Raw genomic sequence first — 17144 nt, 5'->3', positions numbered from 1 at the left:
TTCTTTGCTAGTTTTTCATCGAAGTCTTTCTTGTTTATCCCGTCGGGCGATTTTAAAGTTTTGAGGTCCAAACCATTATCAGCTGGGGCCAAATGGCGGTCCCCCCAGAGGGACCCGCCCTTGTATTGTTCCAGTCTAGAAAAATATACAGCAGTCTCGGATCTGTTTTTGTTCGGTAAGAGTCGAATCAAAGGATACAAAATGTGGACGGAAAAATAGGAAGCAGATAGTGCAACCCCAGCACGGGGAGACTTTTTTTCTGAAACACTAAAAATGTTAGAACTGTCGTAGAACCCCCACGCATTCTGCCCAAAAGGGGTGTTAACATCGGAACCGTACCAAAGCAATCGTATTTACGCATTGCTGTAATTGAACATCCCCTTTCTGCGTTTCCTTGTGACCGCAGTGTGACATCAAGAACACGGGATCTTGCCCAGAAACAGTGGCCGTGAAAAACAAATCTCGAGAAAGCGCACAGGCGATTGGAGTGGAGACTAGAGGTGAAAGAGCAAGGATCCCCTATGGCTACAGCCTTCAAAACCAAATGGACCCGATGTGCGCTCATGTTCTTAGCTGCTGGAAATACAACGAGCAGAAGGCAGGAAAACATGTTTACGCAGTGTTGGGCCAGACAAGTCTTGTCCTTGCCTGTTGATGAGCCAATTTTCTGAGTAAACTAAAAATAGGGAAATGTACAGCATGTACTTCTTGAAAGTAAATCTGCAACGATGTTCAAAAAACTAATACTTAAATGCTATCTTAAAGCTGAATTATTCTGCCCGCATCTTAAAGCTATGGCTTATTTTACACTATAGCTTGTATTTGAGCAACGTATTGGCAATAACATTAAAAAAAACATCCCACGGCTTAAAAGTAATTCAGAACCGTTCCATAATAAGCACAACAAACACAAAAATTATTGCGCAATTAAACTAAATGTCCTGGCGTTAAACGACAAGGGGTATATTTAAAAGAACCGCTTTGCAAAGAGCAAATATTTTATTGTAAGTAAAGAGTTAAAGGGGCGGAGCGGTATCTTTAACAGCTAGAACAGCGAGCGTACTGTACCATGAACACGGTGACCTGCATGTCATTCCCGGTCACAGCGAACATCAACAATAAGAAATATTCTTTGGTTCTTTCAGTAAAGTCACGTCGAAAGAAAATTAATTAAAGAATAAAACACTTATCTATTATTCTGTTAAATAATAGATAAGAAATATCTTAACCGGTCCTGCCGCTCCACTTAAAAGTCAACAACTATTTTGATTTTGCCAGCTAAGGCCCACTGAGCTGTACAGCTCTTTTTCAGAAGCGACCTCGCCACAAAGATAATAGCTCAACGCAAGTGGCTGATCATCATGTGGAAATTTAGAGCAGGCAAATACCCCGAACGTGTTGTTTCTAAATGTGGAGGACCCGGAGAAAAATCCACGCGACCAAGGGGAGAACATGAAAACTCAAAATATACAGGCGTCAGGGTCGAGGTCGAACCCATGACTTCCTGTATACCAGGTGAAGTAATTAACATCTCGCCACCGTGACACCCCTTCACCAACCTACACTGACCCGCATGGCGAATTTTGATCAAGTATGGTCAGACTACCTCCATGGCTGATACGGCATGGGGAAGGGCCTTCATCTAGCAGTGGATTGAGAAAAGGGCCGTACGTTGTCATTTAGATACGCAATTGTTTTATTGTAAGTATACGTTTTAGCACTGTACTGCTAAAGTAAAGAAACACGAAGACGTGGATCTTTCTATTTATCTGTGTAATCAAATAAAACGAGTTCTACCTGTTCAAGAATGCAATGTACAAGGAAAACTCTGTCGGTGCCTAAACAAAGCATTCCACTCAGAGTTCACCAGCGAATTCTGCAATCTCGGCAACAATGCACAGTCCATTATCAATCCACTGCTGGATGAAGGCCTCCCTACGCCTTTCGGTCAAGGGTGATATTTGAGCATACTTCACCATGCTGGTCAGTGCAGGGTGGTGCAGTGGGGTGGGGGGGGACTCAGGACTGGTTCAGTTATTTTATTTTTACAATGTTTTTCGCCAGGTAAGGCCCATTGAGCTAAAAAGCTATTTTTCAGTGGTGACCTGGTCTCAAATGATCGCTGTCAATGCATGTTTCTAAATGTGGAGGGAAAAATCGGAGGATTCGGAGAAAATTCCACAGGACCACAGGGAGAACATACAAATCCCAAATGTACAGGCATTAGGATCGAACGCACGACCTCCTGCATACCGGGCATGGCAGATTACATCTCGCCACCGTGGCGCCACTGATGTTAGCCGTGGCCCGATTCAAACCAACTCAGGTCGGCGGGTTCTTAGCGCTGTGCCCTACCCACTGTGCCACCACTCCTCCCCAACAGCAAAGAGATGTTGTAGAATGTGTCGTGAGTTGAACTCACCACTTCATCTTCCCTGTCCGGGTTCAGTCGGTTGTAAACTGTCTCGATCACACTCCGCCTGTGCAAAAACAACGCGGACTCAGGATATATTCAGTGTCTGGAACTTTAAATACATAGCTGGAAATTGTAGCTCATACAATTAATGAAACGATTAGATAGCAGCAAGTATTGCATAAAAAAAATAAGCAAACCCCATCATCTTCTCTAACTACCACCTATAAACGACGCTCATGAAAATTTGTATGTGTGATGTTAGTTCAGTGTCATGAATAATTCATTTAAATGACAACATAATTCTTCAAACAACTGTTTTCCCCGGCATATATTTTCTGTATAAATATAAGCTGACACAAGAGGCACATTATACTGCCGGATGACAAATGGATGTGTAGCATCATCATCATCGTCGTCGTCCGTGTGCATACAAAATGCAGAGAACTTTTAAAAATCACTCCGCACCCGGTCGTATCAGATCTTGCAAGCTAAGCTGGAATGAGCCTGGATTAGTCCTTGGATGGGTGACCAACCATGCACAAAGAGGTTGTCACAGAGCTTGTGGGGCTTTGCAATGGCCAGCAAAGGACAGTGCGTAAACATCAATTGTTGTACTGTACGTCCATGCTTCCACATCTATGCTTCCCCGCTTTCACCAACCCCAACGGCCCAGCATCCAGTCTGGTCAAACGACCCTCATGACCAGCACAGGGTGTGGGGGAGGCCCCATATCAGCAGTGGATCGGCATAAATAAATGCTGTAAATGGATAGCTATAGGACACTGTAGATATTGCAGATGTTTCTGTTAAACATCACAGACCAAAACACATGACTCCACTTGCCAAGCTGATTTGACTAAAACGCGCCACAACTCCACACGAGACAAAGCTAATGATTGCCCGACAATTATAATACATGATTACCCACACTACAAAGCCTGGCTTCAGGGGATTCTTCACCACTAAAACCTTAGAAAAATGCTTTATTGATCCACAGCCAACATTTTTGTCAGAAAAAAAAAACTATACGTGAGCTGTATAAAGAATAACAAGTAAACCCGTAAAAACAAAGTTTTTCACTATAAATCCTTTATATGCGTGGCATCGGGGCGGCTAGAGTCCTCTCGTCCTCTGGCTTGAGATGGCTGCCACCTATGGGTCAGATGATTGTCTGGCAGCATTAAACAATTGGTAATTAAATATTTTAAAACATTTTCCCTAAACAGTGTAAAATTTTGGAAAAATGTTTTCACAAAAATGCATTGTCACGCACAACGAGTCTGTGTGCTAAATGTCAGCTCGATTGGATCACGGGAAGTGGGTTCAAAAACGACCGAAAGATTTGCACGGTCCTAAGCAAGCAAGCGAACTTAATATAAAGGATTTAAAAATCTGCTCGATTCCCATGTGCTTCCATTATAGGTGGGCAGTGCTGGCTACGAATATGGCCTGTGACCCTGCACCGGAAACGAGCGTTGGTGGATCACACGAATGTTGTCCTGTGGGTGTACAGGAGGTGCCATACCCTGGCTCGTCAGGAGAAGGCGGTACAGCAAGTGGACTAAAAGCCACGTACAGGTAGTCCTCTACTTTACGATGGAGATGCGTTACGACGACCCCATCGTAAGTAAAAAATATCGTAAGTCGAAGATGGCCTAACCTACCCAGGAGTCTTAAAGAATGGTGATAATTTAGCAAAACAGAGGAATTTACAGTACCGTACTGTATAAACTATATACTGTATGTATGTATTAATTACAAGACTGTATTGCACGGTAAAACGTAAAGTAAAAAAAACAAGGTAAATTCTTAGCCTACCTATATGAACTGCAATTTAATAGAAAGTTTTTTCAGGAAACAAGCCTATCTGCTATAAAAACGTTTAACATGCATTGAACGTATCGTGGTAACCCTAAAATGAAATCGCTAAAGCTTTCCTCTTCTTTTTTTCACTACCAGCAGGAGACATACTTGGGCGTTTGGAAGACATGCTTTTTTCACTAAAATTGGGCTTTACTCTTGAAACTGATTGGTCCACACCAGAGACAGCTTTCCTTAGAGCCTAGTCTCATATGGTGTTTGACCAGATGACGCCAAGAGGCATCATCTGGTCGCCAAGAGGCGTCATCTGGTCCAACGGTCGGGCGAGGATGTCATCGTCATCATCAGCCATGATCTCTCCCCACTGCTGGACGAAGACCTCCCGCCACCGAGCCGCCACCATCTCCCACGCTTGTCGTTCACGGCGCAGTGCGCCCACGGCCCTCCTCCGTCCACCGTCATCAGAGATGCTAGCGATGACTACATGAAGCATTAGACGGTTCCTCTGGGTGACGGTTGCTCCTCCTCCATACATCGTAACTAGCAGCTACTCTGGCGCAAACGCACACCAGTACTTAATAGAATAAGCGTGCTTGCGGAGAGAAACGTGCCAAGGTGTGTGCCAAAAGGATTTGTTGTTTTCTTATCGGGCACCTCTTTCAATATCCATCACGCACATGTTGATGACATTTCGAATGCGCTTCCTATGCCACTCGCGCCCCCTGGCGGTCGCCAAGTAGAATTGGTTGAAGGGCTGCACAGATTGCGACGATCCAACAATAATAGAGCAACGAACAATTATGCACATTACGATCGTGGCGACCGTGTTGTCGAAGCTGACTACACACAACGACGCTGGGCTATTGTGATAAGCACCGCGGTGGCAAGATGTTAATTGCATCGCCTGGTATACAGGAGGTCGTGGGTTCAATCCCGACGCTGACGCCTGCTGTATATTTGGAGTTTGCATGTTCTCCCCATGGTTGCGTGGATTTTTCTCTGGGTCTTCCCTCCATTTCCACGTGATGGTAAGTCACTTCGTTGAGCTATCATTTTTGGCCAGGTCGCTTCTGAAGAACGGCTATATAGCTCAGTGGGCCCGTGCCTGGTAAAGTAAAAATAAAAAACAGATTCGACTCGAGCTCACCAGACCTCGGAAGCTAAGCAGGCGTTGAGCCTGGATAGCATGTGGATGGGCCAATCGCCCACAGGCATAAATTCCGGTGTCGCGTGATGCTGCGGAGACTACGTGGTGGCCAACAGAAGGCAGGGCATTACATCTATTGTTGTACTATACTTTGCTCCAATGTCTATGCTCCTCCGAATTCACAACTCGTGTTGCTCAGATTGGTGACGTGTATGGTCAGTAGACTGATAAAAATGGCTGCAAATTTCAAGTACGAAGCAGAGGGATCCCCAAACTGAGATAACACCAAAGGGCACACACATCGACAAAGCAACAATTATGGAGGGGAAAAAAACAAGCGCACAGAATTACAACATTCAACTCTAATCATTGTAATGCAAAAGAGGGTGGAGATAAACAATCTGGTAATTCTCCAAAATTCTCGAAATTCCATAACCTGCACTTTTTTTAAGAGCACGGCTTCTATCAGTTGTTTTGTTTAAGATTAAATTTGGAAATGTAAACAAAGTCAATTAAATTAAGCATTAATACTTAATCCCTAAGTAGGGATCCTTTAATTTAACCAGCGGGTGAAATAAAACCCACATGGACACACTGCCACTTTTGCAAGGGCGACCTGTATTAGAGAGAAGCGTTAGGTGCAAACTACATATGTAGCCATTCCAAACGATGTGGGACACAGGGGGGGGAGGGCGGGGGTGGGGGGGGCCGCTGGCTCGCGGGATACGCTCTGCCGCTTACTTGCTAGCCAGGCCCCCTCCTGGTGGAAGGTTGGGGATAGTTTCCAAGGAGAGAACTCGCATTACCGAGGGCATGTCAGGGGTCCTGTCCTCCGCGTGCTTCTCCAGCAACTCTGACGAGGAAGGGCACACACAGGCACTCTTTTGGGAAACAGTCAGGCGAGCACGTGCGAGCGAGAGCCTCCGACGACGACGCCGCCGCGCTCGCCAGCAGAAGCCGACGCAGGCCCGTGACATGGGCGAACGCACAGTGGAAGCCGCTTAACATTCGTGCTGGCATCCTGTTAGAGAAAGAAACAAAGCCCTCACCACCCCCCCCCCGAGGGCTGTTTACATTAGGATTTCCCCAGAATCCATTCCTCGAGACCCACCACGGCACGCATTTCCTGGTTAACCACAATTCCCCTCCCGTTCAGCTCACAAATACTATTTACGGATACAATTTGCCCCGTGGCAAAAATCGTCGTGTTGAACCCGCGCAGTGCTTGGATTGTGGTGGTCAATAAAAGGCAGGACAGCGAAATCCATTGCTGTTCTATACTGGCCACTTCCAAACCTGCAGTGGCCAGTATAGTTGAGGTATGGACGAATAACCCTGACCAGGACAGTGTGAGGGGGGAGGCCCCTCATGCAGCAGTGGATTGACCAAAGGGCTTTGCACGTACATTTATAAATAAATATATTTATGCCACACGTTCCCGATGATAGACCTCGTGTAAATACTGAGAGACCGGATTAAAATAATTACCGTTCTGTGACATGTTTAGCAATCATCAGGCAAGCGCAGTGTGGTACAAATCGGATTTGAAAAGAGGCGATTTGATAAACTCAAGAAGATGTCCGTGCTGAGTTACAAGCAATAATGCCCTTCGGGAAACCCTGGTTTAGAATCAGGATTTCTCCACTAGGGGGCACATGTTCATATGGACCACGTAGAGAAGAACTCCTGCTGTTCCAATACTATTTAACATCGCTGCCAACTTTCATTCCGGCAGAGTTTTGGACAAACGCAAAGCGAGCCATCAAGCAAGCAGGCTTTGAATGCTTACCTTATGTAGGCCGGTGTGCCAGCACAGACATTAACATTCTATCATCACGCACACGCACACATCATATGCGCTTACTTAAGGACGATTTGCCGAGATGGCTTTGTGTCCTTGAAACACGGGGGGGGGGGGGGTCTAATTCAGTGGTGGGGGTGACCCTGTTAGAAATCCAATTTTCTTAACAAAAACCACGTAATTTCCACAAAGCCAAAATGTTTCCAATTGACAACCTATAATTGCATTGATATTGTGTTTAAAACATGTATATAAATAAAGGTGAAAAACAAGCCATCAATCAACACAAGCCAATTCTGGAATGCGCACAATCCACCATCTAATGCTACGGCAGTTGCAGTACGGACAAAACTGGGACTGGCTGGCCGCAGGGCATTTCTGCGCAAAGTGGAGAACTCGGCTGACGACACGCCGCCATGGGGGCTGCTGCTTTGCTCGTTGTTGCATTTTTTGGGCTTTGGGAATGAATTTTTTTCCTTCCAGATGGCACCCATAAATTCCACGTAGACCAAGGACACGGCGCGTGTCCACGCGACGTTTATTCACGGGCACGCCGTACGTTAGACAGCAGGCATCCGCTCTCCCATTCTCCGATGAGGCGTGATGCTCAAGTGAAATTCGATAACTCGCATACCTGTTAAGTTTCCAGTTTGAGCACAACTCGTGCAACGCAACATGAATGTCTCGTTTTTTTTTTTAAAACGTCATAAAAAATCTATGTAAATAAAGCCCAAAGGTGTATAACGTACGGGACACATTCGCTTTAAGTCTCGGCAATCAGGACAGCTTTTGAAGTTGAAGTCACCCGTGAAAAGAGCACACTCAACAGGCATGACGACTCTCGAAGTGGCGCCGTGACAATGTACCGACACAGTCAATACACGCACACTCCTACCTCAAAACGTAACCACCGTGTGACATGTATTCTTAGAATTAAGGCTTAATTGGCACAAGTATTTTAATTGTTGCCAGAATTGAAACAACGTGAACTAGTTGGCTGTTTACAAATACACATCGATGTTTTACTTCTGTTTTGGCACTGCTGGAGAAGGTGCGGTGGAACCCATCAGAGGTGAAACCGTGGTCAAGGCAGCACGTGACAGTGGACAGTGAGGGAGGGTTCATGGGGTCAATGGCGATGTAGCTGGCCGGGTGTCTTCAGGTTGACAATGAAATTGAAGACGATTTCGCCAAGAGGGGGGGGGGGGGATTTATTGAGAACAGCAACAGGGGTCGAGGATGGAGCTTTGTGCAACACCACAAGCACAGGGATGTGTGAGAGGAGGGCAGGCAGTTCGTGCCGGGAAACGTGAAAGATGGGAAGACCGCAGCCAGGAGACTAATGTGGTGGAGATGCCTGCACGGCCATGAAGGAGATCAAGGAGGATGGGAATTGAGTGATCCGTGGTGTCAACAGCTGCGGGGAGGCCTCAGAGAAATCGGAGTGAGAAGGATTCATTATCTGAAGCGAGACGAAGGTCATTTACCACCTGTGCAGAAGCAGTTTCAGTAGAATGGCCCTGGCAGAAACCTGATTGGACTGGGTCGTGGAGACTGCGGAGGGACAGGGGTCCGGAGATATGGGAGTAGGTGACCCCTGCTATGAATGAGAGGCTTGAGAGAGGATGGATCTTTGCTTGGGTCCATCGTGGGGAGTTTCAACAGAATGGCAGTGACAGCAGCCGTCGTGCGAGACAAGGGATCGGGACCGGATGAGGTGGAGGGCCAGGGTAGGAAGACAGTGAGTGACGAGTTCACTAAGCCAAGGATCGAGGGTGGAAGAAGACTTTGAGCCATAATAGTTTTTTTGGGGCTAGATCACGCAAATATAAATGTGTCTTTAAACCTGCCACCACCCGACACAGCAAGTGAGTAAGCTGTGTCACGTAAACGAAACGTGGCCAATTAGTTTACGAGTTCAGCACTAACCGGTGGTGTGTGCGTTGGAGAGTAAACCCACAGCAACATTTACAATTGGAGTAACCCTGACGTTGCCACCATTCATAATTACACGATCAAACCCCAACAACAACAAAAAACCCTTCACTGTGGATAATATTGCTCGTGAGATCGCACCTACATCCATAACAAAACGTTTTTGGGTTAGAAAGCATCATTATAAATGTATCATTAAATCCGCCACCACCGAAACATTTATATTCACGTGATCTCACCCAAAAAAAAAAACCCTCTCATGGATAATATTGGTGACGAAAGCCTACGTGGTTAAACATACTTGTTAGTTGGAGAGGATTGCAGTGATGTAAATGGTGACAGGTAAAGGGACGGCAAGGCCGGGTGGTGTGGCAGGAGGCAGAAAGACAGGAGAGTGCCATCCCTAGTTTCCTCAACCTTCACAAGTGCATCATGCCTACAAAGTCGTTGATGTGGTCTTATGGCTTAAAAAGTAAAACACCCCTTTATGGGTGCACTGCTAATGAGGGCCGCCACCTCGAAATAGCCCACTATGTGGAGAGAAAAACTATGCCCAAGTCAGAGCCACAATGAACGCACTTACGTTTGTTTTTAGCTACGCGACACCGAGCGTGGACCGCTTCAATTAGGCACCGGCTCGGTACCACCGTTCCGAAGTGACACAATAAACAGGTGCCGGGACAGGGGGGGGGCGTTATTTATCCGCTGCCGATAAGAAAATTTAATCCAAGGGTGGTGGCGAGGGGGGTGGGGAGTGCACTCGACAGAGGAGAGTCACCTTCCACCTTCTGCTCCAGGAATTTGTCGAGCTCCTCCTCCTGTTTCACGGCTTCAGGCGAGGGCCTGGGAGCGTTGGGAAAGCACACGAGCACGATGCTCATGTTATCTCGGCTGCCCTGCAAAACAGCACAAGCGGAGGAATGCTCGTAACCGGTTCAGGAACCTTAGTGAAAAGCACCGCGCTCGTCAACGCTTCACTACCCTACGAGCTCATTCATGGTTTCACAAAGAAAATTCCTTGTTCCACGGCTTGTCAAGCTTACACATGGGGCAATGGGGGGGGGGGGGGCAAGGGTTTCTCATTTACCGAGCCACACTTGGTTAGCCATATCTTTAGACCGTGAAATCAAGGAATCCCTTTTCGAGACACGCGGTGCATTCCCTGCCACACGGCCGGCTTGCGGCCGTGCAGCCTGCAGTGTTTCGGTAAATAAACAACGCTTATCGTGGCAGCCTTTATTTGGTCTGCCTTTCAACATCGTCCCTCAAAAGGGGGCATATTGCGACGGCTACAGTGAGACGAGTGCGTGGCAGGGTGACAGACCTTGTGGAGGCAGGTGTCCAGGACCTGGCTGCAAACCTTCTCCAGGTCGTTGCTCAGCAGCAGACGTGAACGTAAGAACTGGCCCAGCTCCTCGTTGGACATCACGTCCCAGATGCCGTCGCACGCCAGCACCATGAACTCGTCCTTGTCGCTGCGCTCCACCTCGTACACCTCCGGCTCGGGAGAGACGAGCTGCTCGGTGGGACCTTTCCCGTCTACGCTCTTGTAGTCGAAATCCCCGAGGGCGCGCGAGACGGCCAGCGAGCCGTTGACGCGCTGGATCATGACGCTGCCGCCCGCGTTCTGGATGCGCTCCTTCTCGCGCGGGTTGCACGGCTTGTGGTCCTCGGTGAAGAAGTGGACTCCCCCGTCGCGGTACAGCACCGCGCGCGAGTCGCCGCAGTTGATGAAGTACAAGTGCCTGGGGCTGACCATCACCGACACGGCCGTGGTGCCGCTGCGGTCCAGCCCGTTCTTGATGTCGGACATGGTGCGCATGTGCTCGTCGATCTCCAGGAAACCGGTCCGGATGCCCTGCTTGACGTCATCCACGCCCGGCTCGGCCGGCGGGACGAGCAACTGAAAGGGCTTGGTGTTGGTGATGCGCTCCAGCAGGTGCTCGGAGCAGTAGGTGGCCACGCGCGACCCCGCGTGCCCGTCAAAGACGGCGTAAAACGACCACGACTTCAGGCCGCGTGGCATCCCCAGCACCGCGGCGTGGGCGTCCTCCATCTCGACCCGCCAGCCCTGCATGCTGCTCAGGGCGTAGCACATCCCGTTGCCGGAGCCGTGCGCCGTGTGCTTCTCCGTCTTCGGCTTGTCCAAAAACGCCCCCATCTTCTACCCGTGTAGGAACCTAGAAACCGCACAGCAGTGAGCAGCAAAACGACGTACGCACGCTATAATTTCATTCGACGGTCATGTAATCTAATTATGATACCATGGCACATCAGAGGCGGTGGGGGGGGGGAACCTAAAGACGAAGCCCCTCCGATTGCTCGTTCGACCTCTGCTGACATCGCGACCTCCACCAGAGGGAGCTCCAGAGCCCCTCTCTCGAGGGTATGTTTGGTCTTTTATTCCACACTGGCCACACGTCGTGGGAGTATCCACACACTGGTGGAGGGGGGGGGGGGATAAAATTAAATTGGGGTCTAATGTAGTTGGTTCGAGAATAAGGACTAAATTGCATTATGATAAATAGCAGAATTAGTGAACAGATTTTCACCAACGACTGGTACCATGAGCCCTTCGTTGAGATGTGGGGAAAATGTCATCGCCTTTACGTTGTAGTGATGAACAGAGAATGCCAACGTTGTCTCTCGTCCATTCAATAACCGGAAGAACTACTAGCGCGTCAAATGCTACAAGTTCCTTTCAAGAAATGTGTAAATATGTTCAACCGAAGGCTCCCACTAAGAAGTGCGAGGGGAGAAAATGTCCTCCGCTGCATATCCATTCATAGCATAGTGCGTCAAGTGGAAACTACTTGAGAATACACTGTCCCTTTTTAAAATAACGTGCTTATTTTTGACAGTGTAACGCAATAGCATAAACATGATTCGCACGCGAAATTTGTTCATTAAAAGTATAATGTTTGCGGCCATGAGAGGCCCCTTTGCACAGGGCTTGCGCTGGTGTGGAGGCTCTTGATGCATCTCGGACACTTTGTATTAAATTTCGAGCCTGGGCGAACATCTGTTAGCGGTGCCGTTCTCTCGGGGAAACTGGTGTGGCCGGTGCAACACACACCACATCGACACCAGAATAGAAAGGACAGAGGCTATCTTCGCCGGGGTTTAAAGCGTATTTTAAACACGCGTTGGACACTTAAAAAGCTTCAACTTTAGCATCGATCCAGAAGGTGGACCGACTCGCAAATAACTATTCCTGCAACTGCCCACCGTAACCACGCGCGCGCGCTCTGACACGGGCTCGGAAATGTAACGCAGTAGCAGTGGCGAATAGCGTTTGTACCCTCCTTGAACTCGATGCAGGTGCCATTACAGCATGGTACGGTAAATTCCGCCCAAATGTCTGAACCGACAAAGCGGAGACGGCGATGATGTACCCAGGGCGGCGCTGCCCGTGTATTTACAGGCTGAATGCATCATGAACGTAAAGGTGGCGCATCGCGGCACTCAATGGTTAAATGCGCACGTCGTGTCATCATCGTTGAGGGTGGTCAATACGAGAGAGGTCACGATTCGGTCGTGGCAGTATTACGGGGGTTCTCGTATGGATACACAAAAGGAGGCACACAGACAACACAGTGACCACTGCTGTCGCCACCAAGTGGCGGTGATATCTCCACAACACTTGTGTCAGGCTAGGTGCACTTTGAGGCCACGTGAAGTGTCAAAGGGACAGACCAGGTGACATGGATAACACATACAACACTAACACACATACAGACAACACAAATAATGCACAGACAAGGCAAAGACACAAACACATAAATACAGCACCCAAATACACAAAGACACAACACCCACACACAAAGGTGCACACACCCAGACAAGACACATGCACACACGTACACAAATACCCAGACACATATGGACAACACACAGACACACACACAAAAAAACAAGAGACGGTGACATCACCACAACCCTTGTGCCGGGTTAGGTGCCAGATGAAGTGCTGAATGGTCACTGGTAGGAGGCCATGGGGACAGGCCCAGGAGCCATAGGTTTTTGTTGACTGAGATTATTGGCAGATGCACCACTGACGCTTCCCACTGTGCCAACCCTGCGTTTTAGCCGCCCGGCACACTCTGCTTGTTTCGTAGTGAGTGCGAGTCCCAGGCACAGACATGCAGAAAAAGACCAAAAATCCCATATAGCCTAAATAGACTTCTGGTGCGGGTTATGTTAAAGAGCACCTTTGAAGACCAGCAATACACTTGGCTACTTTGTCTCCCGAGTGGCGATGTTTACAAATCGCAGCAGGTACTAACTTGAGGCTCAGTCGACCTAAGGGAGGTCCAGGACCGGTTCAGATAATCGCCACACTGGTGTTGGCCGCGAGCGGGAATCAAACTCTGGGTTCAACGCGTGATAACCATTACACCACCGTTCCCCCCAGACATACACAAATACAAAGATCCCCTGTATAGCCTTAAAATACTGTTTGGGAAAGTGCTGTTAAGCGAGCACCGATGACATGCACACACACACAGACCTCCAAACATAAATAGAACAAACATAATTCCCCTACAGCAATACACACATACATTGAGGGTAAGTGGTGATAGCGGGCACTTATCAAAGCCATCACGGCACACGATGAGGTTGTGTGGCCATCGCCACGCCTGGCCACCTTTTTGCCTTCACAGTTTTGAAGTGTATGCACTGCGGAAAGTGCTCGAATCAACCTTCGGCGAGGCCCAGGATAAGTTCTGAAACCACTCGTAACTGATGTTTACTTTCCAGGAATCCAACTCAAGTTACCGGGGTTAACAGCAAATAACAAGACCATCGCTCCCCACGTACAAAAACAAAGATCCCCCGTATAGCCTTGACAGACTGGAGGAACAAGTGGCTGTTAGTGAGCACCTTTGAAGGCCGGCACGGGCACACGAGTTGGTGGGTGGCCAGCACCACACCCAAAGACACACACAGCGACACAAACACAAAAGTTACACTGACATAAACCACACACACACACAATCAGACAAATAGCAACAAAGTAAATACAAATGGTGGCATTACAAAGATACACACGTACGGAACACACAAAACACATGGGTAACACACACAAGATACACAGCCGCAAACGATACACAAAAAAACACCCAAAATCAGAGACACTCTCGTGCATTAGCACACTTACTCCCACACGAAAAATAGGCACACACATGCACGCGCAAACACACACACTCATACGCACAGATAAGCAAAGACAACGATTTCCCGTGCAGCCCATATCGCTCACGCAAGAACTCCACACAACACGAGACACCCGATAGAGGAAACCCTTTTTCAGGCTGTTGGGGAAAACTTCTGCTAGGGAGCACCTATGAAGGCCGACACGGCGCACGAGGGGGTGGGTGGTCAGCACCAACAACAACCACCGCCATTTACCACTAAGTGGCGTGGACGTCACCACGACGCCTGTGCCAGGTTATGTGCACGCTAATGCCAGCACCACGCCAGGATACACACACAAGAAAAAAGATCCTCCGTTATAGCCTTAACAGACTGTAGGGGCAAGTGCTGTTAGCAAGCACCGATGAAGGCCGGAATGGTACACGAGGGGGTGGGGTGGCCACCAACCACGCCCGACCGCCTTTGTCTCCCCAGTGGCGATGTTTACACACCGCACTAGGTACTCATTGGAGGTTGAGTCGACCTAGGGGAGGCCCAGAACCGGTTCAGATAATCGCCACTGGTGTTGGCCGTGAGCGGGAATCGAACTACCGCTCCCCACACACACACGCGCCCAGATTAACACACAAACACACACTTACACACTGACACTCAAACTTACACGCAGTCACACACTTAGACCTTTGTCTCGCACTCCTCACAGACACACGTTTAGGCACTCGCACACAGCCACTAAAGCACAATCACACAGGCACATTCACACACTCGCACACAGCCACTAGAGCACAATCACACAGGCACATTCACATACTCGCACACAGCCACTAAAGCACAATCACACAGGCACATTCACACACTCGCACACAGCCACTAGAGCACAATCACACAGGCACATTCACACACTCGCACACAGCCACTAAAGCACAATCACACAGGCACATTCACACACTCGCACATAGCCACTAAAGCACAATCACACAGGCACACTCGCACACAGCCACTAAAGCACAATCACACAGGCACATTCACACACTCGCACACAGCCACTAGAGCACAATCACACAGGCACATTCACACACTCGCACACAGCCACTAGAGCACAATCACACAGGCACATTCACACACTCGCACACAGCCACTAGAGCACAATCACACAGGCACATTCACACACTCGCACACAGCCACTAAAGCACAATCACACAGGCACATTCACACACTCGCACACAGCCACTAAAGCACAATCACACAGGCACATTCACACACTCGCACACAGCCACTAGAGCACAATCACACAGGCACATTCACACACTCGCACACAGCCACTAGAGTACAATCACACAGGCACATTCACACACTCGCACACAGCCACTAGAGCACAATCACACAGGCACATTCACACACTCGCACACAGCCACTAAAGCACAATCACACAGGCACATTCACACACTCGCACACAGCCACTAAAGCACAATCACACAGGCACATTCACACACTCGCACACAGCCACTAGAGCACAATCACACAGGCACATTCACACACTCGCACACAGCCACTAGAGCACAATCACACAGGCACATTCACACACTCGCACACAGCCACTAGAGCACAATCACACAGGCACATTCACACACTCACACAGCCACTAGAGCACAATCACACAGGCACATTCACACACTCACACACAGCCACTAGAGCACAATCACACAGGCACATTCACACACTCGCACACAGCCACTAGAGCACGATCACACAGGCACATTCACACACTCGCACACAGCCACTAGAGCACAATCACACAGGCAAAGTCACACACTCGCACACAGCCACTAGAGCACAATCACACAGGCACATTTACACACTCACACACAGCCACTAGAGCACAATCACACAGGCACATTCACACACTCACACAGCCACTAGAGCACAATCACACAGACACATTCACACTCGCACACAGCCACTAGAGCACAATCACACAGACACATTCACACTCGCACACAGCCACTAGAGCACAATCACAGAGACACATTCACACACTCGCACACAGCTACTAGAGCACAATCACACAGGCACATTCACACACTCGCACACAGCCACTAGAGCACAATCACACAGGCTCATTCACACACTCGCACACAGCCACTAGAGCACAATCACACAGGCACATTCACACACTCACACACAGCCACTAGAGCACAATCACACAGGCACATTCACACACTCGCACACAGCCACTAGAGCACGATCACACAGGCACATTCACACACTCGCACACAGCCACAAGAGCACAATCACACAGGCACATTCACACACTCGCACACAGCCACTAGAACACAATCACACACAGCCACTAGAGCACGATCACACAGGCACATTCACACACTCGCACACAACCACTAAAGCACAATCACACAGGCACATTCACACACTCGCACACAGCCACTAAAGCACAATCACACAGGCTCATTCACACACTCGCATACAACCACTAGAGCACAACCACACAGGCACATCCACACACTCGCACACAGCCACTAGAACACAATCACACAGGCACATTCACACACTCGCACACAGCCACTAGAGCACAATCACACAGGCACATTCACACACTCGCACACAGCCACTAGAGCACAATCACACAGGCACATTCACACACTCGCACACAGCCACTAGAGCACAATCACACAGGCACATTCACACACTCGCACACAGCCACTAAAGCACAATCACACAGGCACATTCACACACACACACAGCCACTAGAACACAATCACACATGCACACACACACACTCGCACACAGCCACTAAAGCACAATCACACAGACACATGCACACACTCACACACAGCCACTAAAGCACAATC

The 17144-nt window shown here is 48.8% G+C and overlaps 1 protein-coding gene across 2 annotated transcripts in view; it reads right to left on the bottom strand.

Annotated features, from left to right (window-relative positions):
• The window catches only part of LOC144944072 (protein phosphatase 1B-like), a 30452-nt gene that overhangs the window by 3425 nt on the left and 9883 nt on the right, over positions 1 to 17144 (bottom strand). The window contains exons 2-5 of one of the 2 annotated variants that reach the window (XM_078872128.1): positions 10445 to 11300; positions 9899 to 10016; positions 6126 to 6237; positions 2423 to 2480 (exon numbers count right to left, since the gene is read on the bottom strand). In XM_078872128.1, the coding sequence (XP_078728254.1) occupies positions 2423 to 2480; positions 6126 to 6237; positions 9899 to 10016; positions 10445 to 11281 (1125 nt within the window). In that variant the 5' untranslated portion in view covers positions 11282 to 11300. The remainder of the gene's footprint in view (positions 1 to 2422; positions 2481 to 6125; positions 6238 to 9898; positions 10017 to 10444; positions 11301 to 17144) is intronic. The other variant, XM_078872129.1, reaches the window with a different exon arrangement.

The sequence above is a fragment of the Lampetra fluviatilis genome, chromosome 33 (genome assembly GCF_964198595.1).
Source record: "Lampetra fluviatilis chromosome 33, kcLamFluv1.1, whole genome shotgun sequence".
Lineage (NCBI taxonomy): Eukaryota > Metazoa > Chordata > Hyperoartia > Petromyzontiformes > Petromyzontidae > Lampetra > Lampetra fluviatilis.
Note: the sequence above shows the minus strand (reverse complement) of the source record. Positions and strands in the feature narration are given on the sequence as shown.